This window comes from Syzygium oleosum, unplaced genomic scaffold, assembly GCF_021117445.2.
Source record: "Syzygium oleosum isolate NSW1041296 unplaced genomic scaffold, Sole_v2.1 Sole_v2.27, whole genome shotgun sequence".
Lineage (NCBI taxonomy): Eukaryota > Viridiplantae > Streptophyta > Magnoliopsida > Myrtales > Myrtaceae > Syzygium > Syzygium oleosum.
In genome coordinates, this window is record NW_026607511.1 from 1829716 (window position 1) to 1857594 (window position 27879).

Consider the following 27879-nt stretch of genomic DNA (forward strand, 5'->3'; position numbering starts at 1 on the left):
CGATAAACCCATTTGCAACCGACAACATTCAAAGATGGATCAAAAGGTATTAGTTCCCAAGTCCCGTTACAAATAAGACCATTGATCTCAGCCGACATTGCTTCATGCCATTGAGGATCGCATATAGCTTTTGTAATTCCCGTTGGTTCTATAGTCGGTGGAAGTGGATGTTTGGTGGTGATGTGGTTGATTTGTTTGGGCTTGGAATCTCGTGGTCATTTTGTGAGTTTGTGTAGGTGGATTTATGGGTTCTAATGTTTGGTCATTATTGACAGTGGCAAGTTGGGTTTCGGGTGAGTTGGACGGAGTAAAATTTTAAGTGTTTGTTGCATGTTGATGTGGGGCAATAGATGCGAATGCATGGGATAGGTTTCCAAGAGGTGGCATTTGTTGGGATTGATCTGAAGTTTGGGAAGTCGACGGGGATGCAGCATGGGCTGGAATGCTGCTCTAAGGGGGCGTTTGTGCAGGTGGTCCAGTGTTTGATAGTAAGACTAGGGGAGAAAAAGTAGGTGGAAGAGGTGCACTTTGAGAGGATGACAAGACACTCTTAGAATTGAGAAGTGTTTGGTACGGGAATGTGTTTTCTTCGAACACAACATGACGTGAGATATAGAGACGATTATTATGTGGATCAAAACATTTATACGTACTTTGTGACAACGAATACCCTAAGAATATACATTGTCAAGAACGGGGCATAAGTTTATTTGTGTTGTATGGACGTAACCACGGATAGCATAGACAACCAAATGTGCGAAGTTTTTTATAATTGAAAGCCACTTGGAATAGTGTTTGAAATGGTGAGTGCATGTCTAGAATGGGTGTTGGCAATCAATTAATTAGGTATGTAGCAGTTTGAAACGCATATGACTAAAAGGAGGGCGGTAGGTTTGCTTCGTGTAATAGGGCGAGTCTGGTTTCAACTATGTGTCGGTGTTTTCTTTTTGCGGTTTCATTATGTTCCCCTGTGTGTGGTGGTGTGGTTAGATGGGAAATTTCGTGTTTTACAAGAAAAGGTTTCAGGTTTTTGAGATTCTCTGCCACCATCTGAGTATAAGTTTCGAATGGAGACAGAAAATTATTTTTCCACTAAGCTTTTGAACTGTTAAAAAATTTAGATAGCATTCAATTTTTTTCTTATAGAATAAAACCAAGTGTATTTCATACGGTGGTCAACAAATATAAGATAATAACGAAAACCATCAATTGAAGCAGTTGACATGGGACCCCAAATATCGGAAAAAATAATATCAAGCGGAAAATGACTCACAAGAGTTGATACTCCAAACGGAAGTTTTTGACTCTTATTGCACTGACATGCATTACATGATAACTTAGAACCTACGATTGACTTAAAAGATGAACGAGTTGGAAAATTATTAAGAACATGACTTAGAATACGAAATGAAGGGTGACCTAGTCTATTGTGTCAAACTATTGGTTTTGTCCGCTCACTAACAAAAGACGTGAATTTTGGATGTGTGTTTGTGAGAGGCATCCGATACACACCATTGCTAAGCCCTCCTCGAAGCAGCGTCGCCCCCGTGCGAAGGTCCTTCACCAAAAAAATAATTGGCAAAAAATTCGATAGATGAGTGGTTATTGCGACAAAATTGTGAGACAGAAATTAGGTCTTTTGCACTATGAGATGCACATAAAACATTGGACAATTTAAAAGTTTGGTTTGGGTAGGATTAACTATTAGAACCAACGTGACTAATACGCAAACTTGTGCCATCACCAATGACGATCTCGTCGGGGTCTTCGTACTCTAAGTGAGTGGTGAGATTGTTGAGGCTACATGTGACGTGGTGTGATCCTCCCGAGTCTAGTAACCAATAGTTTTCTTGACGTGGAGCTATTGCAACATGAGCAGTAGGCTCGCGGGACTATTTCGGAATGGAAAACAAGATTTGGCCAAGTGTCCATATTGGTCGCAAAACTAACATGTCGGACGAGGCTCTCTGCTGTACCGATCAGAATACCTTCTGTGAGAGGATCCATGATGCTGGTTAGATCGGGAATAATTTTGATGACGGTTGCTGCGATTGTTGGGCCAGCGGGAGTTGCTTCCTATACCACAGGTTTTGTTACTGTAGTGGGCCGTGACTGGTGCTGCTTCAAGTCTGATTTCTTCTAGTTTCAGTTGGGTTTCATAGGCCACTAACTTGTCATGCATTTCCTCAAAGCTGATTGTGTTTTCGTGAGCCTTAATCGCTGCTGCGATTTCTTTGTAGTTTGTTCCAAGTCCCCGAAGTGCATGAATGACTAAATCATCATCGAAGAGAGGAGTGTCAATGATTGCTAATTCATCCGCAAGGGCTTTAAGTTCTTGCAAAAAGTCTAAAATAGAACGTGAGTTTCCGCGAGTGGTAGAGAGCTGATCCTTGAGATGCATAACCCTTGAGCGGGATTTATTTGCATATAAATTCATGAGTTTTGTCCAGGGAGCGTGTGACGAATTGCAAGAGGCAATGAAAGGAATCACGGCTTCGGATACGGATGCAAAAATTGCATGAAGCAAGAGCTAATCCTGGCGAATCCAAGTTGTTGCGGCTAGATTTGGCACTGTTTGATTTCCAGCTAAAATGGTGAGAGGCGGACAGATGGAAGTCCCGTCAACGAATCCCATTAAATCATAACCAATGAGCAACGCCTGAAATTGACCACGCCAAGAGGGATAATTTGCAGCGGAGAGCTTGAATGGCAATTGGACGGCCGCCGAGATTGAAATTAGACCATTAGGTGTGGCTGTCCCGATAGAACTGAAATCAAAATTTGTGGTGGTGTGAGCTGATTCTGAGGTGACTTCCATGGCTGGAGGATGCAGAAGGTTACTGAAAAAAAAAATGCAGAATGGCCGGATCAAAACGCCCTTAGGAGCAGAAAGCTCTGATATCATATAAATGCTCAACGTTTGTGAATGATTTTCATTTCTATACATTTATAGATTGTACACGTTTATAAAGAGAAGAAAAAATACAATCTTTGGCAAAGCAAAATCAAGGAATGCCAACTCATCTATAGTTGGTAAGCTAATTTGAAATTCAAAAAAAAAGATATCAAAAAGATTTCATATCTTAACAGATGACCGTGCAACCGATCGTTGCTTCCGTGAACTCAAGGAGATAGACTTGTCCCTAATATAAATGACAAAACCCGAAGTAGATGTGCGATCATCAATATTTCCTACCCAATCTACGTCGGTGTAGGCATGAAGCACAGGTTTTATATCGCGTCTCAAGTGCAACCCTTGGAATAATGTTCCCTTAAGATAGCGTAAGAGCCGTTTTGCGGCTGTTCAGTGGGTTGTGGTCGGCTTATGCATGAATTGAGATAGCTTGTTTACCGCAAAACCAAGGTCCGGACGAGTAATGTTGAGGTATTAAAGTGCGCCAACGAAGCTTTGAAATTCTATAGTATCAGCTGGTGGTTCTTTGTCATGGACAGAAAAAGACTGACCCGTGGCTAATGGAGTCTCTACTGCTTTTGCGTCTCCCATTTTGAAGCGTTCAAGTAGCTCTCTTATGCATTTCTGTTGAGAAAGAAGTAAGCCAGTCTTTGTAGGAATAACTTCAATTCCCAAAAAGAAATTCAGTGGCCCCAAGTTGTTAATTGAGAACCGATTAGAGAGAGCGGTGATGAAGTCCGAAATAAAATTCTGGTCACTTCTTGTGATAATGAGGTCATCTACGTACACTAGAAAATAGGCTTGAATGCCGCCATGAGAGTAAATGAACAGTCAACTGTCATTCTTTGAATTGACAAATGAATTTGCGAGAAGGAATGAACTTAGCTCATTGTACCAAGCCTGTAGAGCCTACTTTAACCCGTATATGGCTTTGCGAAGTTTGCAAATGTGTGTTGGTTTTTTTGGGTCTTTAAAACCAGGCGATTGCGACATGTAGACCTCATCCTGGAGGGTTCCTTGGAGGAAGACATTGTTGACGTCCATTTGTCTCAATGTCCATCCGCGCATTAGAGTCAATGATAAGACCACCCGAATGGTATTTGGTTTGATGATCGGGCTAAATGTATCGGTATAATCAAGGCCCGGTCATTGGTGAAAAATTTTGGCCACAAGACGTGCCTTGTACCTCTCAATACTACTGTCCGCACGTCTTTTTATCCAATAAACCCCTTTGCAACCTATAATATTCAAAGATGGATCAATAGGTATTAGTTCCCAAGTCCCGTTACGAATAAGGATCTCAGCCGACATTGCTTCACGCCATTGAGGATCGCACATAGCATGTGTAATTCCTGTTGGTTCTATAGTCGGTGGAAGTGGATGTTTGGTGGTGATGTGGTTGATTTGTTTGGGCTTGAAAATATTATTTTGGGATCTAGTTGTCATTTTGTGAGTTCGTGTAGGTGGATTTATGGGTTCTAATGTTTGGTCATTGTTGATAGTGGCAAGTTGGGTTTCGGGTGAGTTGGAAGGAGTAAAATTTTGGGTGTTTGTTGCATGTTGATTTGGGGTAATAGATGCGGATGCATAGGGTAGGTTTCCAAAAGGTGGCATTTGTTGGGATTAATCTCAAGTTTGGGAAGTCGACGGGGATGCAGCACGGGCTGGAATGCTGCTATGAGGGGGCGCGCTTGTGTAGGTGGTCCGGTGTTTGGCAATAAGACTGGGAGACAAAAAGTTGGTGGAAGATGTGAACTTTGAGAGGATGATAAGACATTCTTAGACTGGAGAAGTGTTTGGTACGGGAATGTGTTTTCTTCGAACACAACATGACGCGAGATATAAAGACGATTATTTTGTGGATCAAAACATTTGTACGCACTTTGTGACAACGAATACCTTAAGAATATACATTGTCAAGAACGGGGCATAAGTTTATTTGTGTTTTATGGACGTAATCACGAATAGCATAGACAACCAAATGTGCAAAGTTTTTTATAATTGGGAGCCATTTGGAATAATGTTTGAAATGGTGAGTCTATGTCTAGAATGGGTGCTGGCAAACGATTAATTAAGTATGTAGCAGTTTGAAACGCATATGATCAAAATTACGGTGGTAGGTTTGCTTTGTGTAATAGGGCGAGTCCGATTTCAACTATGTGTCGGTGGTATCTTTCTGCGGTTCCATTGTGTTTCGGTGTGTGTGGCGGTGTGGTTAGATGGGAAATTCCGTGTTTTGCAAGAAAAGGTTTTAGGTTTTGAAATTCTCCGCCACCATCCGAGTATAAGTTTCAAATGGAAACAGAAAATTGTTTTCAACCAAGCTTTTGAACTGTTCAAAAATTTGGGTAATATCCGATTTTTTTCTTATAAGATAAAGCCAAGTGTATTTCGTATAGTGGTCAACATATATAAGATAATAACGGAAACTATCAATTGAAGCAATTGACACGGGACCCCAAACATCGGAAAAAATAATATCAAGCAGAAAATGACTCACAAGAGTTGATACTCCAAACGGAAGTTTGTGACTCTTATTGCACTAACACGCATCACATGATAACTTAGAACCTACGATTGAGTCAGAAGACGAACGAGTTGGAAAATTATTACGAACATGACTTAGAATACAAAATGAATGGTGGCCTAGTCTATTGTGCCAAACCATTGGTTTTGTCTACTCACTAACAAAAACCGTGAATTTTGGATGTGTGTTTGTGAGAGGCATCCGCTACACACCATTGCTAAGCCCTCCTTGAAGCAGCGTCGCCCCCATGTGACAATTTTAGCATAACTCATCTATAGTTGGTAAGCTAATTTGAAATTTAAAAAAAATATCAAAAAGATTTCATATCTTAAGAGTATTTACTTATCTATAGTTGGTAAGCTAATTTGAAACATCATCTGTTGTTGTTGATAAACAACGCTGGAGAGTTATTATCATAATATAATTGTATAAGTCTATCCACAAAATCAAATATGATCAACTCCCTAATGAGGTTCTGGAGCCAAATTGCCTGAGTAGCTGCAGAAAAGCATGCTATAAACTTCGCTTGCATGGTAGAGGATGACATAGTTTCTATTTCTCACTCTTCCATGATACTTCACCTCTTGCTAACATAAAGATGAATCGTGTTGTCGACTTCAATTCATTCTAACAGCCAGCAAAATCTGCATCCAAATATCCTAGTAACTGCAGGTCTTGAACATATTTGTAAATCAACATATAGTCTCTTGTTCTCTTTAAGTAAATGAAAACATTTTTAGCAGCAACCTAGTGATCGTAGTCTGGATTTGATTGATATATGCCTAGAAGTCCCGTTGCAAAAGCAATATTTGGTATAGTGCAAACTTGAGCATACATAATACTATCAAGTGCACTAGTATAAGGTACATCCTTTATTCGAGCTTTCTCAATATTTGAATTAGGACATTGTGATAAACTCTGTTTATCACCCTTATTGACAGGAATAATTCTTGGCTTGCAATCCTACATATCGAATCTTTCCAAAATACGATCTAACATATACCCTCTGAGATAAACCCAATATACGGTGAGAACGATCTCTATGAATCTCAATGTCAAGTACAAAAGACGTCTCACTAAGATCCTTCATGTCAAAATTATTTAACAACATTTGCTTTGTCTCGTGCAATAGTCCAAGATCACTACTCACAAGCAAGATATCGTCTACATAGAGTACGGGAAAAATAAATTTCCTCCCACTAACTTTGCAGTATATACAATGATCCAGTTTGTTCTCAACAAAACCAAAAGAAATGACAATACTATGAAACTTTAAATACCATTGTCTAGAAACTTGCTTGAAGTCATAAATTGACTTTTTTAGTCTACACACAAGCTTACCTGATCATCTGCTGCAAAACCTTCAGGTTGCTCCATATAAACCTCCTCATCAAGGTCTGCATTCAAAAAAGCAGTTTTAACATCCATTTGGTGTAACTCCATATCGAAATGAGCTACTAAAGCTATGATTATCCTAAAAGAATCTTTAAAAAAGACTGGAGAAAAAGTTGCTTCATAGTTTATTTCTTCTCTTTGAGTGAAACCCTTAGCTACCAGTCTGGCTTTGAACTTCTTAATCTTTTCTTTGGAGTCCCTTTTAGTCTTGTACACCCATTTGCAGCCGATGGGTTTATAACCTTGAGACAATTCAACCAGCTCCCAAACATCATTATGTTTCATAGACTGTATCTCGTCTTTCATTGTATTTGACAAGAAACATCATCTACATAAGTCACTGGATCAACTACACAGCCGATATCGTAGCCATGCTCTGCTAGATAGACTATATATTCTAGTGGTATAGCTGATCATCTCTGCTTAATGGATTTCTTGAGTGGAGCTTCTTCAACCTCATCTTACACCTGAAGGGCATGAGGAACTTCATCAAGAATTGCATCAACAACAGGATCCTAGACCACAACAGGTTCAGTCTATGGTATAGGATGCTCTACATTCGTCTATATAGGTAGAGAAAAAGACACAGTATTCCCCACCATACTGTTATCCTCAATAGTTTATGAGCAACTACTCTCTTCGGCCACATCAAATTCCAAAAACTTCTCTATCTGTGATTTCACAATTCTTGTGCCTCCATTGGGATTATAAAACTGATACCCCTTCAAATGATCTGGATAAGATACAAAGTAACATTGGATGGTTCTGGAATCCAACTTACTTAACGTTGGATTATATAATTTCACTTCTGCAGGACATCCCTAAACTCTAAGATGATTCAAGCTAAGCTTACGTCCAGTTCATAACTCAAAAGGAGTTGTGACATCCTGAAAATTGGTCCATTTGGGATTTATAAAGTATTGAGTTTTATGAAAGTGCTCGTAGTTAGTTCTCACCCGGAACTGATCATTCCTGGGATACTAACCATTAGGGAAAGGCTAAATAGGGATTTAAAATTCGTACGACTAAAGAAAATTCGATCGTGGATTGACTTTCGACCATGAAATCGTCGAGGTGATATTTTGAGCCACTGTTGGCCGATCCAAGGATAGCCAAGGGTCAACTTGCCACTGTCAGAGTAGTGGATCGCGGGTGATACCGCCGGACCACGAAATGAATTGATGAATGATCCTGAACCTATACCGAACAATCGTACCCCTCGGATCTAGTAATTGATCCTCGCGATTTTAATGACAACCGAGGTCGTCACGAACCGAATAAATTTGCACGTGACTCGATTTAGTATCAGTCACAGGTCGACTATACGAATTTTCCCAAAAAGCCACCCGTTAGTTTGATAAACGCTCGAGTTACGTTTAATAAAATTTGATTATTTAATTTAGCCCAAATCGGACACCGGAAAAATTTGGAAGTCACAACGGGACGTTAGGACGACGTTGCGGTTGGAACGTGTAATTTTGGAATGTCCCGAATCCTTCAGAAAAATTCATTTTGATGAGAAACGGAGAAAGTGACCATTTTACCCTTGGAAATTTCTAAAGGGCTAGTTTTATGGAGCAAGGGCATTTTGGTAATTTTGCCCCAAAATTTGGAAAAGACAATTTTGCCCTTGGACTTTTTGAGAAATTATAAGATTGCCCTTGGATATTTTGGGTAAGATTCGATCTGGGCCGTCGATCTCAAGATAAGATCGAATCTGGACCGTCGGATGAAAAGATTAGAGAGGGGCATTTTGGTAATTTGTCAAGTTGGTCAAAATTTGACTATTTAAGTCAAATTTCTCTCTCTCTCCTCACTCATTTCCCCTCCCCCACGGCTCCCCCTCTCTCTCTTCTCTCCCCCTTCCACCGTGAGCTCCCCCTCCCGCCGTGTCGCCGCCGCGCTGCCGTCCGGACCGCCGCCGTGCCGCGCCGCCGCACCGCCCGTCCGCCGAGCCTCACGCCACCCTCACCCCACCGTGATTCTCTCTCTCCCTCTCGTTCTCCCTCTCTTGGCCGTGAGTCCCACCGGCCCCCGCCCAAGTCACCGTCGCCCGCCATTCCTCCCGATCACCGCCGATCGTCACCGCCGCCGCAAGCCACCGTTAGATCTTGGTTTTGCTGCCGCTTTCGCTCTAACCGTGTTAGTTTAGAGCTCGGTAAGTCGCGATCTAAACCCCGCCTAGTATATCAGGTTATTTCGGACCCATTTAGATGCGATTTGGTGGAAATTAGGAATTAATTGGATTACCGGGCCTTAGGTGCGAAATCGGGAAGATTTGGTGGAATTTTAGAGGTCGATTGATGGCTGTGATTAGCTGTTTAGTGTGCTGTGACGGGCTGTTCGGTACGTGGTTAGTACCATTAGGTCCCGCTCGGAATTTTATGAAAGTGCCGTGAAGAGCCGGGAATGAAATATTGTGATTTTAAGTGTGAAAATGACAGATTGATGGCTGTGCTGTGCGGTTCTATGTGCTGTGATGTGCCGATGGACATATGGTTTGTACTATTAGGTCCGGTTTGGAATTTCGTGAAAGCGTCGTGAAGAGCCGGGAGTGAAATATGGTGATTTTGAGGGCGAAAAAGGGTGATTGATGGCTGTGATGGGTTGTGTTATGTGCTGTGGGGTGTTGTTTGTTGTGTGGTTGGTACCGTTAGGTCCGGCTCGAGATTTTGTGAAAATGCCGTGAAGGGCCTGAACTGATTTGATAATGCTTGGGTGTGGAAAAATGCCAATTTGTGTGTTGATCGTGTGTTTCGTGATATGACGGTGTGGTTGTGATGTATTGGGTGCAATTATGTGCACAGAATTTAATGAGAATGTGTGTGAGCTTGAGAATGGGATCGGGCCGAGGCATTATAAACTCGGGTCGCGATCACGTAGGCCTGTCGCATTTGGCGCAGGCTGAGGATCGAGGAAATGGGAAATGAGATTGGCCCGGGGCATGATCAGCTCGGGTGAGAATAGGATCGGGCCGAGACGTTCTAAAACTCGGGTCACGATCACGTAGGCCTGTCGCATTTAGCGCGGGCTGAGGAATAGGATCGGACCGAGGCGTGTGATGCTCGGGGCGCGATCGTGTGGGCCTAAGGCGTGTTTACGCGGGCCAAGGAAAGTGAGATCAGGCCTGAGGCGTGTTTACGCGGGTCGCGATGGCAAGTTAATGAAAATGATGTGATTGGTGCGTGACCGAGTGTGGAATGTGGGATTGGAAATGTGGTGTGTTCGATGTGTACGTGGGCTTGAGAATGCGAGTGATTTATAGTGCGTGTGGTTGAGATGCGTGTGAGAATTGTTTATTTTGATTGCGGACTAATGTGCAGGCTGTTTATGCCAAGAGTCCAGGTTAGTATGATCGTATGGATGACGATGTTTGTGTTTATTGCTTGGTTGTGTCTGGATATGTCTGGAATACGTGGTAGCCTAGGTAGGGTTTAGGTTGTGACTTATTGAGAAGTGTCTCATGGTTGTTTCAACCAAACCATTTCAGAGCACCCGCCCGCGCCTTGAACCTTCCGCCGCTACCGCCGCAGCGTTTTGGGGATCCCGATGCACACCGAGCATTCAAGAGTAGAATATTCCTTGGCTGCAAATCCCTTTTGAGGTCGAGGACGCGATCCGTAGAAGCCAGTTGGTGTGCGTGTATTATAAGTTTGATATTAAATTAGTGAGTGTTTGATGTGAATAGTTGGTGGTGTAATCAGGAAATCAGTTCGGGTGTGTACTATCAGTTAATGTAAATCTGAGGAGTGTTGGAAGTATTTGGTTGTCAAGAATTGGATGTTGTATATTTATATATCGAGGTATAGTATTTTGTTTGGTAGTTTAGTAGTCTGCTTCTTCCTGGTTCTCCAATATTATTGTCCGGGATAATATGATTTGTTTTCGCCAGGAATTTACTCTCATGGAATCTTTGGGTCGGCGACGATTTCCTGGGATGTCGCACTGATTCGACCTAAGTAAGGGATGCCGCGCGCTCGATGAGGTTCGGAGCGTGACAGAGGCAATGGAACAGCTTTAGTAGGAACACGAATTAATATGCAGAGAGCTATTTTCAAAGCTTCACCTACCAAAAACGATGTAAGTTGGTCCTACTAGTCATACTCCTCATCATATTCATAAGAGTGGGATTGCACCTTTCGGCCACTCCATTTTGTTCAGGACTCCCAGGCATAGTAAATTGAGCTACTATCCTACAAGCCTCCAAGTATTTGGCAAATGGTCCTTTAAGCTGTTCAGCATATCAATGCCTGCCATAATACTCATCACCCTAATAAGATCTAATAACCTTTATGACTTTTCCTAACTGTTTCTCGACTTCAGTTTGAAAAATCTTAAACTTGTCAAGAGACTCAAACTTTTCCTTAATCAAGTACATATAACCATATCGGGAATAGTCGTCAATAAAATTGATGAAATAAAAATTTCTACATAAGGTTACTGTATAAAGTCCACTAATATCAGTATGAATGACCTCCAATAGGTCAGAACTACAGACTGTAGTTTTCTTTTTTATCTTAGTCATCTTACCTTTACAACAGTCTACGCAAGTCTCTAGGTCACTTTTAAGAGCAAGTAAGATGTCGGCCTTTATAAGCCTTCCACTCTTTCCCTAGAGATGTGATCAAGACGTTTATGCCACAACGCATAAGACTGTTCCTTAAGCGAAGGTCTTTTGGAAAAAACCTTTTGAACCATATAAGCGACATACATTTCATTAAGAGTTAAACACAATCTGAACAATCCATTGAACATATGCACCACCCAACCTTATTTGAATTCAAAAACATAGAAATAGTATTGTTATTTATTTCAAAAGAGTAGCCATACATATCCAAATAGGATACGGAAACTAAGTTCCGTCTAAAGGAAAGTACATAAAATGTGTTCCTTAATATCAAATTAAAACTAGAATGTAGAATTAAAATGAGATCTCCCATGAACTCGACGTCGACTTTATAGTTGTTTCATAGGGTGAGCTTTGATTTATCCTGATTTGGTTTCTTTCTCTTTATGAATCACCGTATGGTAAGCGCAACATGATTAATTGTCCCACTCTCTACCCACCAAAAATTGGATGGGGCTTTTTGATAAGTTAGATTCACAAACAAATGCCAAAAAATCATTACCTACATGCTCATGCTTGGATAACCAAGTTTTATATTTATTGCAGTCTTTCTTTATGTGACCCTTCTTCCCACAAAAGTAGCAATAGCCATCATCCTTATTCAAGGATGCTTTCTTAGGACATAGACTATTAGAATGATCGGTGGTTTTATTAGTTCCTTTCTGAGTATGAGTTTGAACCTCTTACTCTTCTTATTGTTGGAAGTAGAAGCATACAGGGCAATGTGCCCTCTTTCTTTCTTCAATTTCTCTTCTTCTGCCGCTACCATATCTTGTCATTAATTGGCCATGTTTCATCTTGGGAATTATAATTAATCTTCATAATCTCAAAATCAGGTGGAAGGTTGTTTAAAGCTGGATGCACAATGCAAGCAATAAGAATAGTAACTTGAAGAACCTAAAGTTTTATTTGTAGGTCTACCATCCTTAGAATGTAATCCCTAACTCCAGTAGAACTATCATACTTCATGCTGAAAAGTGTTTGCAAGTGTGTTCCAATTTCAGCATTAGACGAGACTCGGTTTCTAGCCTCCAAAGTCTCCATCATTTGACTAGCAGAGCAGTCAGCTGGCAAACCACTCTTCAAGTGTTCCTGAATGGACCGCTTCATTAACAATGAGCAAATTCTTTTGCTCTTTTCCCATTTAGCAAATTGTACTTTATGGGCTTTTATACTGATGTTAGTAAGATCTGTCGACTTCTCCACAGTAAGAGCAATATGAACATTTGCCAGCTCCATCCCAAGCATAAAATGCTCTTTCCATTTGTTAAAGTTTGAACCTGTCAGAACCTCAATCACAATGGAGTTGCCGTTTAAAGAGAAGATGACTGATTTGGAACAAACAATGTTTATAATTAGCATCATGTGAGAACTATATAACTTGAAAATCTTATAAGTACACATCCTGAAAGTTACATACATCATCATATAAACACCTTTAGGCAAAATACATGACATATAGTTATATACTTTCCACATTACAGCGGCCATGAGAATTTATTACAAGCTTGGTAAATTCACCACCTTTGGGTGTATGACCACTATATGACGTACATGTGTCTCTCCATGAACCAATACACAATCACCTCCTTTGGGAGTATGATCATGCACTAGAACAAGAGACATCCCACCACAATATGAGATTGATATTTCTCAAACCCAATTAAGTGTGCCACTTTGGCAGTCACAACTCTATTGAATCAATGAAACTCTCTCATACCAGGGATATAAACTTTACGTCTCACATTCATTATATACATGCAATTTTAGACTTGAAGACAGGGGCAATTTGTCCCTAAAATCACATGCCATGCTAATTACATTGTTCAATTCATTAATAGACAATGAATTACACGCTACACATTCTTTATGTGATAACATTCATGTGAGCTAACCTCTATATTTCCAAAACCATAGAGAAAAACATGAAAATACTTAAAGATACTCTAAAAAATACACATATATAGGGTTCCATGTGTATTTTCACACCCATAAAAGTATAAAAAATATAAAATAAATATACCACACTGTAGAGCATCTCAATACGAGAACATAGGTACCAAGAACACTCCAATCGGAGCCTCCACGTGCCCTCACATGCCTCCACATTGCACGGTGCGTGGAACACACGCGCTTCTGGTTTATTCAGCCTGTTAACCGGTCCAACCGTTGATGGTTTGACCGGTTGCTGGTTCGAACGGGTTATGGTCCGACCAGTTCACCGGTCCGGTCAACGGATGAATTGGTTCGGGTGGGTCAACGGATCGGGGGTCACCCGATCAACCGGGTCGAGCTAACAAGTTGGTTCGGGTCATGTACCTATTCGCGGGTCTCGTATCTTTTTGCTGACGTCGTGATGACGTCAGCTCCCTTGCACGCACTGGGCGCCGCATGCCGCCGCCCATGACGTGGGGCTACGCGTGGGAGTGCATGCAACATCTCCTGGTGGCGTGCCACCCATCAAAACACTTGTCTTGTCGAGTACATTCCATTTATGCAATCAAAATCAATTTTTGAAGAACAAAAAATTCACGAAAATGGGAAAAAACAGTACGTTCGAGTTCTATGCTATAGCTGCTCTGATACCACCTGTTGGTCACAATAAAATGACATATAAGATCTCCATAACTAGAATCTAGAACACATTAATCGAGTAAAAGAGATTTACGCACCTGATTTAGAATCCATCGTTCTTGATGCGAAATAGCGATAATCCTTAGCGCAAGTCTTCTCCTCTATTACCCTCTGTATACTGGTTCAATGAGATTGCCTCTCACAGTTAGCATCTGCTCCTTATGTGAGATCATTTGTATATCCAGGTTAGAGGAGAGACTTAAACTCTATTTATAAAATTTTAAGTCAGGTCCTCTCATCATGGGTCGGGCTTTACTCGACTCACACTAGTCAGTCGTACATTAGACTATTTAAAAATCTTTATATCTTACTTTATTATACCAATCCTGTAAAATGATAAATTACAATATCAATTAATGTAGCCCACATCACAAAAACTCTTACGGATCCTTCGTTGACCAGCCTCAGAATGAAGAAACCCTGCTTTGTCTCATTCACAAAGAATAATGTTAGAAATGGTTGGAGGATCTAGAGACAGTCCTGTCATGCCAACAACCTTTGTCACGACTCCATTGGTCACATAGGACAATTTTTTAATTACAAAATTGACATATGATATGTTCCTGCAAGTCCGACACAAATTGGAGTTTTCTCACATGCTTTGGGGAGTGTCCCATGTCAATCCATAATGTTTTCTTATATGTTTTCTATGGTATGGTAGTCTTCCATCCCATCACACCCGACGGCAGATTTATGGTTCTTGGGGTGGCAACAAGTAATTGGCGAGAAGTTTTACAATATGTCACGATATTGTAAAACTATGTTGATCTTATGAAGTTTCTATATTTAATGACAAGATTTGTCGTAAAGTTATATGATATTCTGGATGTAATAACAGTGCCCGTGTCACATACCTTTAGTGACACCGTTTTATTAAGTTATTTGGGCGATATAGAAGTGTCTAAATGGGTTGTTTAAACATTAAAGGTCATGTGAAGATGAGTTTAAAAACTTAAAGGTTAAGTCAAATTGAGCTTAATGGGTTAAAGTTAGGGGACAAATTTACACTTTAGATATATCACCCAAAAGTTGACACCTTAGTGGTAGGATGGATTCCAGAGTGGATATTAGAGCTCGTATGGCAGGTTTCAGGTTTCGAAATTTTGGAATAGGTGGCTACAGGATAGGTTCCGGAGTTTCGGGTGTAATCCCCCCTGTATCGTGTGCAAGGCACTCTATAAAACTCTACTGAGTATCCTGCATGATATTTCTTAAGTAATTAAATGTGTACTTAATTATTCATGACTTTCTCTTTTCTTTATTTTTCACATTTAGATGTGTGGGGTAATCTCCAACCTCATTTGAAAAAACAATTTTCCAACTCCCCCTCCGGCGTGCGCGCGAAGAGCTTGGCTATGCCTAGGTACAATATATTTTAGTTCCTGCTGCAGTGTAGGAAAGCTTCCTTTTGACTTTCCTGCTTGAAAATTAAATGGTCCTGCAATAGGTATGGACATGAAAATGGGACTTTTCTACAAGTAGTGTGAAAAGATCATCGTATCAATTCGGTGCTTAAGTCAAATACCATGTTCATAAACATTTCCGTCAAAGCTGGAGTAACCGGGTCCGCTGTTAAGCCACATTACTTCAGGGTCCTTGCTAAGATTCCTTTCGAACGCAGTTATCGAAGTTGGAATTCTCTTAGTTAATTAACCGAGCCTGAGGTTGAAATAACGGTTAGGACAATGGCGGAATATGTAACCATGCATGATGTTTAAAGGGTAAAGTGCCATCGACGCGTGTACGTGAGTAATGAGGGATTCACTCGGAGCTGCTCCGACAGCTAAAACAGTCAAAATTAAGCCTAGTATTACACCATAAGTGAAACTGAAGCATAAGTGAAACTGAAGACCTTCATAATTCCAAACAGATGATCAAAGTTCTCCGACTATGACCATACCACGTATTGTTACGAATTATACATAGACAAGACAGGGTGGCGCGGAGGTGATATGGTATGGAATGGGTTTGTGCTCGGAGGTGAGCAGAAGAGGATGATCGAAACACAAGGACATTCACTCCAGCAAGACATGTAGAAGGGAAAATGGAAGGAGAAATAGAAACTAGAAGAGACATACAGATGCTTTTATGCAATCATCGACTGAAGAAATCCAATGTTGTGGACGAGATAAACTGGTGAAAACAATGATAGAAGATATAAGACACAAACAGCAAAGAGAAGACATATATGTAAAGAGCGGTTGGAGACCTTACCATAGCGTTGTTAGATCAATTGAGCACTAAACTAACTCAGCACAACATGGAGCGTGATAATCCATAAGTGAAAGAGTTACACTATCTTCCATGATTTCACAATTTCAAGTCACATTATTGGCGCATCTCCGGCCCTTTTGTGTCTTGGGCATTTCTTAGCTCTTGGAAAGAGGCTTCCTGGCTTTCGGTTTTGCACGCTCGAGATTTTTTTTCGTCCTATCAGCCTTGTACAGAAGTAGAAGCGCTAAGTTATAAAATGTAAACCATTTTGTTAATGATGTGGACAAAAAAGATTGGCCAGAGTCCAAGATAGGCCCCAAAAGAAAATGCAAGGCATCCAACCCTGCAATAAACTTTGAACTTCAGGATATCACTTCTACTGTCTAATAGGTTTTGGTGGCCACAAACTGTTAGTTTAAGCTAGATACTCGAGAAGATTTAGCATTAAGTCAAATGGATTGATTAAGTAAAAGCGCCCCCTGGAGATATCATGAGATACATGATCACCATCAAATGGATTTGAGGAAAAGCTTGAAATGTAAATTAGACAGACAAGCTTTGTGACTCTTCAAAGCTTTGCTGATGAAGATAGTGGAGCACCAATTATAACATGAACCTTTTCTAATGGAGATGGTGGCAATTAAAAAGTTCTATTTTCGTACATGAATATCTCTCTTATTGGCTTTCCCAGGAGGCATTATGTATTTTGTAGTTACGATTATAAGCTATTCCAATTTTCGTCAAATGAATAGATCTCGGTTACCATAACAGAATATGTATATCCTCAAATTAGCAAGTCAATAGTGAAAGTGTAATTTTGGGTGTAATTTTGTTGTTAAAGTCTATGTAGATGTCCGTGATCAATGTGTGACCAAAATTGCTCTCAATGACAGCCAAGTGTCCAAGCAAAAGAATCAATGCTGCTGTTTAGTAGTAGCTAAAGTTCTCCGTAACTATAATTTAGGCTCTGTTTGTTTCGCAAAAAATAAATGACTCGGAACATGTTTTCCTAAAAATGACTGCTCGTATCGTTGACGTGATGTGTGGCGGGCGAGAAGAAGAGGTGCTCAGAGAAGAATAAGGAAATAGGAAAAAAAAAGTAGAAAAAAAAAAGGAAGGAAGGAAGGAAAAAGAAAGAGGGCAAAAAAGAACAGGACACATCCCACCTGTGCAAATTTAATTTGCCAATGTGCCATACTCGCGGCGGCGGTAAGTCGATGTACTGGGTTGAAAGGAAAGAGAGAGAGAGGAAAGGGAAGCTAATCCTTCGGTTGGTATTTGAGTTTCCACTGAAGGAGGTGAATTTAAAATTTAACAAACTCTAGGTTCCCAACCCTTTATGTATTATACACCCACTCATAACTTTAAGTGAATGAATTTCCAGTGGCAATCATACTATAAAAATGGAATTACATCAACCCCTTTAGAAGATAAGATAACTGCAATAAGAAGGTACTTAATAAACTGGTAAACATTAGTCAAGAGTTGATCTTGTCCACAAGAAGCATCTTTATTCAAGAAACCAAACAGATGTTACAAATACTAGAGACTGGAGTTCATCATCTTCATTGTCCCTCTTCACATTATTGTAAGAAATGATGACTTTACAAATGATATTATCAGGCAACATCTCTATCTCTAACTAGGAAGTGAATTTCAGGATTTCCGTATCCTGTTTAAGAAGAATCGTCTCAGCTTCATCCATGGTTATCCATGCATTGATTCCTCCGCTCTCTTCATCGTCGATAAGATAAATTGATTTGAAGTTCGATGGCGCGTTGCTGACGAGAACTGGCCTTCCCCACCCGAAGTCATTCTCATATAGCCCGAACCGGCACCAGCTAGTAAAACCAAACAGACTATCTTTGCCTCTGGCCGCGATTTTGACATATTCGGCTAGAGAATCGCCCACCATCGAGCATAACTCCTCCCCGTCTACTACTGTTGCGTACTTCGTTTTGGCATACGCTATCATGTCGCGCATTACATTTGCCATTCCATTGAACTCCAACTTGCTTTTGCCAGCCGTTGGTTGACCAGATCGCGCCCACACATCAACGACAAGATTGCCACAAGAATTCGCGGGTATTGCCAGATTGATTTTCTCGCGCAAGTTAACTGGTATGCAGACTACGAAAGTCCTTTTTTCGCCATGTTTATTTCGGCAAATATTGAGGAAAGCCTTAACTATTAGTGCCGAAATAACCTCCACCCTTGAATGCTGGGAATCGTTGGCCATCGAATCCTTTGCATTGTCCCTAGCTAAGGCTTTCAGCTTCGATAAAGCATTAGCGCTGAACCTAAACTTACTCATGATGAGTTCCTTGTTGCCATTACGTTGTGGACCAGAGTTTGGAACCGCCAGCTCTTTCGCTGGGAGTAGAGATGACAACTCGAAACTTGGACAGGCTATCGTGTCTACATTACCTCGGCAAGCGGAAGCCCACGAATTGATGAACTTGGCCATGGTGTACATGTCGCCGATCTTGTGTGTAAAGCGCACGCTAATTGCTAATCCGCCACAATCGAACGCATTCACTTGAATCACAACCAACGGATTGCCTACTACGTTGGTCGGGTATTCCGACAAACGAATGAGGAAATCCCTGTCGGGGTCTCCATGGAGAAGCTTATCCATCTGGCCATCCACTTTGGCATGGATGAACTCCACTCCAAGGTCGTTACAGTCAACAAAACAACCATCATCCTCGATATATCTCCCTGCCATAGGATAAAAGAGTGTCAGGGTTTTGGAAAGTGACTCCTCCATTTGGTGAAGCCTTTGAGAAATATCAACTCCTGGGTTCTCAGCATTATCTCTATAGGAGAAGATAACGCCTATGTAAATTGGCTTCTGAAGCCGATCCAGTGATGTTAGCCTCCATTTTCGCCGGTCGTGCTGCGTTGGCGCTGACGGTTTGACCAACTTCCTCCATTGTACTTCCACCTTCATTCTTGGATTGCTTCACAAGACGTGTAGAAGTGCAACTATGGAAGATGTCTAGTGAAACAAGGATGGTGAATATGGTAGTGTGCAAGATCTGTCCAGTGCCAATGCGCGTTTTATAGAGCGCACCAAGACGATATTTTAGTCTTGGAATTAACATGCATCTTAAGACTGCATGTGAGACACTTTTCTTAGTTGTATGTCCTTTTACTATCTCCCACATCAATATTTGTTTTAAGAACAATGTGAGGAACGATGGTATATATTATATCCATCCGAGGTACGATCTAATACTTAATACCTTCTAGACCTATCACATTTTTTGGCCATGTGCACCTCGCCCTATTTTCACCTTCTTATAACATACATGCAGTATTAGTTTCAAAACAATCTGATATTAAATTCAGCTGATGAAGTATATTTGTGAATATTAAAGATTTCCTTATTAGAGAATATTATTAGATATTAGGGATAGTATTTAATATTTCGTTATTTTCTAGTATAGCTAATATCCTTAATAGATTAGATTATTTCCTTTCCTATACATATTGTTCGGATATAAATATTTTTGATTCAAAAAAATTAAATGACAAGCCAATTGAGTAAAGATGTAGTTTTTTTTTATTAATTATCTCCTTCTCTCTTAAAGATCACAGATTATCTACAGCAGCATATTCTAAATTCAAGGAAAAATAAACCTTAAATTTACCTTTTCTAATTACTGGACAAATGAAAAATAAAAGATAAATAGTCGAAATTCAGTCACATCACTCATTTATTAAGCTCATTTAGTAAAAAGAAGTTTGGGATAAATGTGTCACACAGTACAAGTTTTGGGTAAATGTATCACATAGGTACATGTTTGCGGTTTTTTGTGTTACAAAAAATAGTTTATGGTAAATGTGTTATAGTGAGTATAGTTTAGAATTTTTAGTGGTTTTTACCCAAAAAAAGAAAGAGGGAAAAATTAAAACGACAGAACACCACCGCACCTGTACAAATTAATTTGCCAATGTGCCATCCTTTTTTAGTGGAGGTAAAGTTGAGATATAAATATATCGTCTTGAATTAAAATTTAAATCCATATAGTCAAATATATATTTTGGAGTGAAATGTCTTGATTTAGGATAAGGAAGGGGGACATATTAATTGAATTAAGTCTTAAAAGGAAATATTTGCTATTCTAAATTTTGTGCCTCAGCAATGGCCGACAACCGGCCCACATACGAGAGCTGATCGCCGGCGAGGCTCTACTGCTACGTTACCAATTTCCGGCCAAAATAGGCTAGAAACACTAAATTGGCAAATCGTTAAAAGGTTTATGATTAAATTGACACATTTGAAAGGTTTAGGACTAAATTGATCATCGTACAATAAGTTTATGAGTTTTTGGACAATATTCCTCGTAGTACAGACTATGCAGCACAATCGTATTACAAAAACGCCACATGAGAAACAAAAGAACCGACTAACAAGACTTTCTTAGTGAACGTGGACCATGTGTGTGTTATACGCGCCATTTACGTTACATTGAGCCGCTAATGCCCATGAAATAATTTCAGATGATAAATAGTTTCCTAGCTAAGAACCGGCAACTATATGTTCTATTTCATTTTTGTATGACAATTAACTACTTACGCTTGGGCAGTGGAAAGTAGGAGAGTGTAAATTTTAATGGCGGTTTTGACTTTCAATTGCGAAATGACAAAATCCCATGTATTCATTTAAGTTAATTCAAGCAATTATCACAACTTGGTTCAAAGGTAACTAAGTGGAAAGATCAAAAGAAAACTCTCTCCCTAAAAAAATACTATAGACTATAGATATATACATGTTTGCTCTCTACTTTTTTGTTGTGAAGAATATACTTGTAAAACGAGATCAATCTACACGATATAATTTATTTACGCTATATTGTGGATTTGCATCTATATCATCGTCACTCCTTGGCATGTGCATATAGATATACAGGTTGTCAAGTTTCAGATTTTACATGAAAATGGAATTATAGTTACAGAAAGCAAGCAATCGAACAATATAATGGACGGAATAAAAAAATAAATCGGACATTAAATTTATATGGTTCGAAGGTCGTAGTGACTTATGTCAACGGGCAACGAATTCGACTGTAGATCAAGCGATATAATGAAGATTACAATCACACTAGAATCATTAAAATATTTTCGGTGTTTTTTGACTTCCAATTACACTCAATATCTCACACAGTGATTAGTCACACGATTTTTCACAAAATAATCTTTCAATCTCGCAAAAATATTGATAAATATTATCACAAAATTTAATCAACTACAAACATGAGATCTTTGATGTAAAACTCTTTGTGCAGTTCTCCGAAACCCCACTCTGCAACGTTCACGGTGTGGCTTGCAAAACACATGCAAGCTCGAATCTCCGACACAAGCCATTAAACAAATATATATTGTACAGCACCGCCGGAGGGATTTCCAAGTAAGACCAGTCAAAGAAGTCCTACCGAGAGAAAATAGGCAAGCGGATATCAGCATTTCCTTTTTTATTCTTTTATTTCTTTCTTGCGCTGACTTCTAATTGTAGTCTGATTTGCTCGATTCAAGACATCGAGAAACAAAAACTTCAACTTTCGTGGGCTTTCCTTTCTTGTATAGCTTGACCGACTCCAGTAGCAACGAAAAAATAATGTGCCCATCTTTCTTTCTTTTCAATTTCCACGATCAAGAAACATTTTATTCGGGCCGGATTCCCGTCCAACAGGCTCAAACTCAAGACTCATTATAACAATTAGGGTTAATTTCATGAAAAACCCCAAATCTGTACATTTATAACAAACTTATTTCAAATTAATTTTTTGACCACAAAAAATCCAAACTGATACACCTTGGACTAATTTAGCCTTCATTAGTTTTCATTGAATTTTACATTCGAATTACTGAGTTAAATGACATGTGACAGTTGACGTATGTACCAGTTTGGCGTTTTATCCTCCGTATCAGAAGTGATTTCGTAATATTAATCCAATTCAACGAAAACTAACGGGGGAAAAATTTGTTACAGGTGTACTAGTTCAGAGTTTTTTGTTGTCACATGTATATCAGTTTGGGATTTTTTGTGGTATTAACCCTAACAATTATCAAAAGTTAATCTGCTTCACACTAAGTATATTCTATTCTAGCAAGCCATCAATTATTACCAGCTAATCAATTTGTTTCGTAAACACGGGAATTTTGACGTGTATTCGTCCTTCACATGATTAATCAAGGGACCATATGTGCCAATGATCATTTAATTAAATGGTGGTGTGCTAATTCTATCTATGAATGTTCTTATATGACTTAGTTGTTGCTTAATGATGCCTCACATTTGATTTGGCTCTTCCCCCTCTTTCTTATGGAGATCGCCTCCACATGTTGACATAGATGAACAGGATGTCAAGTTTCTGATTTGATATTGAAATGGCAGTACCATAATTCAATGTGCTTCACATTTTTTTTTGGTCGAAATGTGCTTCCCATTAAGTTTATTCTATTGTTTTGAAACTGTCGGTTAGTTTGGCATCATTTTTTTTATCAGCATGTCAGTTAACACCGTACACATGGGGTTTCGATGAGGAATTTTTAGTCACTTGATTAATCGAGTGGCCGTGTGTAATCATTGATCATTTAATTAAATCGTTGGCGTGATAATTCTATCTATTCATTTTTCAGGCACTCATTATGATATTATTCCTCACATCAAACGCAAAAGGCAAGGCAAACATGAGGTTTTTAATGAGGATTCTTTACTCACTAGATTAATCAAGTGGCCATGTGTAATCATCGAATCTTAGCTAAAAGACAGATCACAATAGTCTCATTGCAGCAAAAGAGCACTAAACTAACTCAGCACACCACCAAGCGTGATAGACCTATTGAGATACGCGTATGAATTGTATTTGGAAAAGCCCCACATTGAAGAATTTGTGTGGTGTGAGGTTATTAATATGCCATAGTTGGCTCATAATTCATTGGTATAAACTTTCAAGTAAATGTGAGTTCAACTGAATATATTTACAGATTCGAGACTTAGCATGTTGTTGGGCATTCCCACCAAATGGTATAATAGCTAACGGTTGATTGGTGCACTGGGACAGGTTTTCATCTAAACTCATGGATATAACGATTGGTGCAAGTTGATTTAATTCTTTGTCTTTTCTTCCCTTTTTACTTTTAATGTTATTAACGTTTTAGAATTATGTAACCCCAGGCCTTACCTTTTTCACTCTCCTCTCCAGGGTTCTCTTGTCTCCCTCCTATCTTCATACATCTTTTTTCTTCAACCTTCACGGATGGGGGGTTTAAGCGAGATCTCTCCCTCCCTCCCTTTTTTACTTTTTTTTGGCTGATTTGATTCACTATTCTCTGTTTCTTGTATTCCTCCCATTTTGAGGAGCTTTTCTCTTCTGATCTAGTCTAAGTCTAGAAGTTCCTCTCTTCCGTTTCGGGGAGGCTTTTATCCCAATCTAGTCTAGATTTGAGGTTTTTGTGTATTATAATTTTGGGTTTTCGCTTTCCTCGAGTTTCTTTGGTGTACAAATCTAGTCTCAAAGGAGATCAGAAGAGTTTCGTGAAAGTTTCGCTCTCACAGGCGTCAAATATGTGTGCATTCAACCTTATTACTCTGCACGGCGATGGTGATGGGGACGCCGAACCAAGGCACGCACCAGCGAAAGGCAAAGTCGTAGCAACAGATGAAGATCTTTGTATGTGCTCATTACTGAAGACAAATCTGTTGATCGGCCACTGATTTTGGTTTGAAGAAATCCCAAATCTGCTCTTTGAGCGTATGACCTATAACCTTATTATGATGATTCATCTTCTCATATGGAACTTGTTTTGTTGTCTTGATTTGCAATTGAACTACGTATCTCTATTACATATCCATAGAAATGAATAATATGTTTCTTTGACAAAAAAAAAGTTTTAGAATTATGTTACTATTAGACACGAATATATATGGTCACATGTAATCCATTTATGTGTTATCTTGAATATTCAATATTTTAATAACTAAAATTGAGATAAATTTTATTAAATAAAAAATTGAGAAAAATACATAGTAGTACATGGTATTCTGGAACTCGTGGAATTAACAAGTTCTATATTTTAGGGTCATTCCAAGAGCCTACGGGGGTAGGTTCTTGGTTTCAAAAAATTGGAACCAGTAAATATGAAAAAGTGCAAATACCCCACCCACCTTGGAATTTGCACACTCCTACTAAATACTCCTGTATCACCTCTTCTCCACATTTTTCCTTTTCCTTTTTTTATTATCTGTTTTGAAAATATTTTGAAAAGCTAATATATGAAAGACCGAGGAAAACAAAAACTTAAAAGCCACATCTAAAGAATTTACGAAGAATTCACCTTTAGAGAAGTTCAATTGAATGTAGAGATTGATTGATAGAAAATTCAAAAAGCGAAATTATTCGGATAGTCAAATGATTGATCATTTGTTCAAATTTGAAAAGATCAAACTTTTACATGAGTCAAAACAACACTTTTTGAGGTACAAAATTGGGCAAAAGAACACTACAAGTGCCATAACTTGTGTACGGTGCTCACTTTGGTGCCATAAATTTTTTTTATCACTTTAGTGCTAAAATTTTTGAAAAACGATCACTTAAGTGCTAAAATTTTTCAAAAACGATCGCTTAAATGCCAACTCCGGTGCCGTACATAATTTTTCGACGGAAATCCGACGTGGCATTTTTTTTTATTAATTTCTGAAGCTGACGTGGCTCACCGGAGATTGGCACTTAAGTGATCGTTTTTCAAAAAAATTAGCACTTAAGTGATCGTTTTTCAAAAATTTTAGCACTTAAGTGATCCAAAAAAAACTTTTGACACTTAAGCGATCGTTTTTCCTCCGATTTGGCACTTAAGTGAGCCAGCGAAAACTTTTGATACTAAAGTGAGCGCCGTACACAAGTTATTGCACTTATAGTGTCCTTTTGCCTACAAAATTGTGTCTAAGTATATGTACAGAAAGATAAATAGTTATAATAGAAGAGTGGAGGGTTACCAAATTGGATTTGGAAATTTTCGAGAAACTTATCCAAAAAGTCCTAAATTTATTGCATTTTTATCAATTTAGTTCTAAATATTTTAATTATGCTAATTAAATCCTAAACCTTTTTAATTTTTGCCAATTGAGTCCATCCAGTCAATTTTAGCCGAAAATCGCTGACATGGATGCTAGCCAAACTACGTCGACAACGGTTGTGCCATGTAAGACGGCATTATTGACATTGACAAATTTTAATAATATTTTAATATTTTTCGAATTTTTTTAAAAAAATTTTCCTTTTTTTTCTTTTTTTCTCTTTTCCATTTTTACTTTTTTTCTTACTCTTTTTTCCTTTTCTCTTCTTTTCTTTATTCTTTTTCTCTCTTTTCTTTTTTCTTTTTCCCTTTTCCCTCTGCCGGCCTTGAGCGAGGGCAGCCCTCGCCGGCCCCTGGCAATGATGTGCTGAACATTGCACTCACTGGCGTGATCCATATCTGCTTTGAACCTCTTAACCAGTATTTGCATCTTTTGAGTACTTTCTCTACCAATGGCTAAGCTCAGTTGGGGGTTATCTATGTTAAAAGATGCTCTTGCATTCCTTTCTTTCCAATAAAACTATACTGCAAAGTGATTTACCAAGCATTGAGAATTGGAAAAAGACCGATGTTGCATTAGATTGCAATAGCAGATTTCTATCCTTTAAATAAACAGAACTACTCCATAAAATCACTCTTTTGTATCGTATCCTTCTTAAATAATGTAATCTATGTTTTTACTGAGACACAAAAAATTTTGTGAATCGCCCTTGCTAAAAAGCTAGTTATGAGTAAGAACAAAGTTAGAAGAGCAGCAGTTAGATCGAAATAAACCACTGAGGGCGTGGATAATAAAATCATTGCATTGTTTGGAGCACTAACAAGCAGTAAGCCAGTCATAATGCTCATCGAAATCTGCAAATCTTGTTGTACCCCGGATCTGGAAGTAGCCCTCAAATTGGAGAGTAAGCTTTTCCTTGAGCATCATCATTCTAGAACTTGATATATCCAGGTGAAGTCGCGCAAGTTTCTACCGTCCTCACTGGAGGTTGTTTGCAGATGCGACGAGCACCAGTAATATAATACTTTTAGAAATTGATGCAATGGTGGCATTTAGCGACAACTGATTCTGACAAACCCGATGTTGCACAAGCTGGGCTCACTGTTTGTGGCTTTCCTTCAGCTCACTGCGATTGTACAAGGAGCACAAGGGAGTATGCCATTGATATACCCAAGTAAGTCGGGAAAGTGTCAAAAAAGTCATAAGCATATTGCATTGATGCCAATTCAATCCTAACCTTTTTTTTGTGCCAATTCAGTCATAAATCTTTCGAACTAGTGCCAATTCAGTCATTCCGGCTAATTTTGGCCAAATATTGCTAACGTGAATGCTGGCCGGCCTACTTGGTACCGTTGGCGCTGACGCAGATAATTTTTAATAATATTTTAATATTTTTTCTGATTTTTTTTTTCTTTCTTCCTCCCCTTGTCGGTGACCGGCCACAAGCAATGGTCAGCCACCGGCCATGGCCGGGCGGGCTGCCCCTGCCTGGGCAAGGACCGTCGTTACCCGGCCAGGCTAGGCGAGCCCCAACAAGGGCTCGCCTCGACAGATCTGGCGAGGCTGGCCTCGCCCAAGCCACGGTGGCCTCACCGGGTGTCGCCTTGGCAAGAGCAATGGCCGGTGAGGCCGTCCTGGCCTGGGCTAGGGCGACCCTCGATTGCACGAGGGCGAGCCCTGGCGAGGCTTCCCTCGCCCAGGCCGCCGTGCCCTAGGTGAGGGTTGGCCTCTCCAGATTTGGCAAGGGGAGCCCTCGCCAGGGCTCGCTCAACCTAGCCAGGGGTCACCCAATCCACGTCGAGGCTCGCCTGACTGAGTAACAACGACCCTCGCCCAGGCGAGGGCAGCCCACCTGGCCATGGCCGGTGGCCGGTCACCAACAAAGGGAGGAAGGGAGAAAGAAAGAAAAGAAAAGAAAAAAATAGAAAAAGATAATTAAAAAATCGAAAAAAATATTAAAATATTATTAAAAATTATTCACGTTAGCGCTGACGGTGCCACGTAGGCCGACTGGCATCCACGTCAGCAAAATCCAGCCAAAATTAGCCAGAAAGATTGAATTGGCATTAGTTCAAAAGATTTAGAACTGAATTGGTACCAAAAAAAAGTTTACGACTAAATTGGCATAAATGCACTAGGTTTATGACTTTTTTGATACTTTTCCCCAAGTAAGTCATATCTAATCAACCAAGTATGAAATTGGGCATGCCAGTATGGAACATCGGTAGTCATAAGCTAAGTGGTAATTGGGCAAAACATTCATCAAGATGAAATTTGATGTAAGGATTGATTATAGATGTTTACTTGTTTTTTTCAGCCATGATAGATTAGGAGCAAGAAAATTCGTTTGGCATCGCGGAAGCACTATTCCTTGGATACCATAAACGATACAGGGTTTTGGGTTCTAAGGGATCTTCATTGTATTGCCTCACAAGATTTGATGCGTGATTTTAAATTACAACAACACCTATTAGCCTAACCCG

At 39.6% G+C, this 27879-nt stretch overlaps 1 protein-coding gene across 1 annotated transcript; it reads right to left on the reverse strand.

Moving 5' to 3' along the window:
* Positions 1-17953: 17953 nt before the first annotated feature.
* Positions 17954-19264, reverse strand: LOC115684325 (acetyl-CoA-benzylalcohol acetyltransferase-like). The gene has a single exon (XM_030609061.2). It carries the CDS (start codon positions 19262-19264, stop codon positions 17954-17956), a length of 1311 nt encoding a protein of 436 aa, XP_030464921.2.
* Positions 19265-27879: the final 8615 nt, after the last annotated feature.

Bases quoted from the DNA above. Each gene is read 5' to 3' on its own strand.
- LOC115684325 (XM_030609061.2), bottom strand. From the start codon at position 19,264: ATGAAGGTGGAAGTACAATGGAGGAAGTTGGTCAAACCGTCAGCGCCA.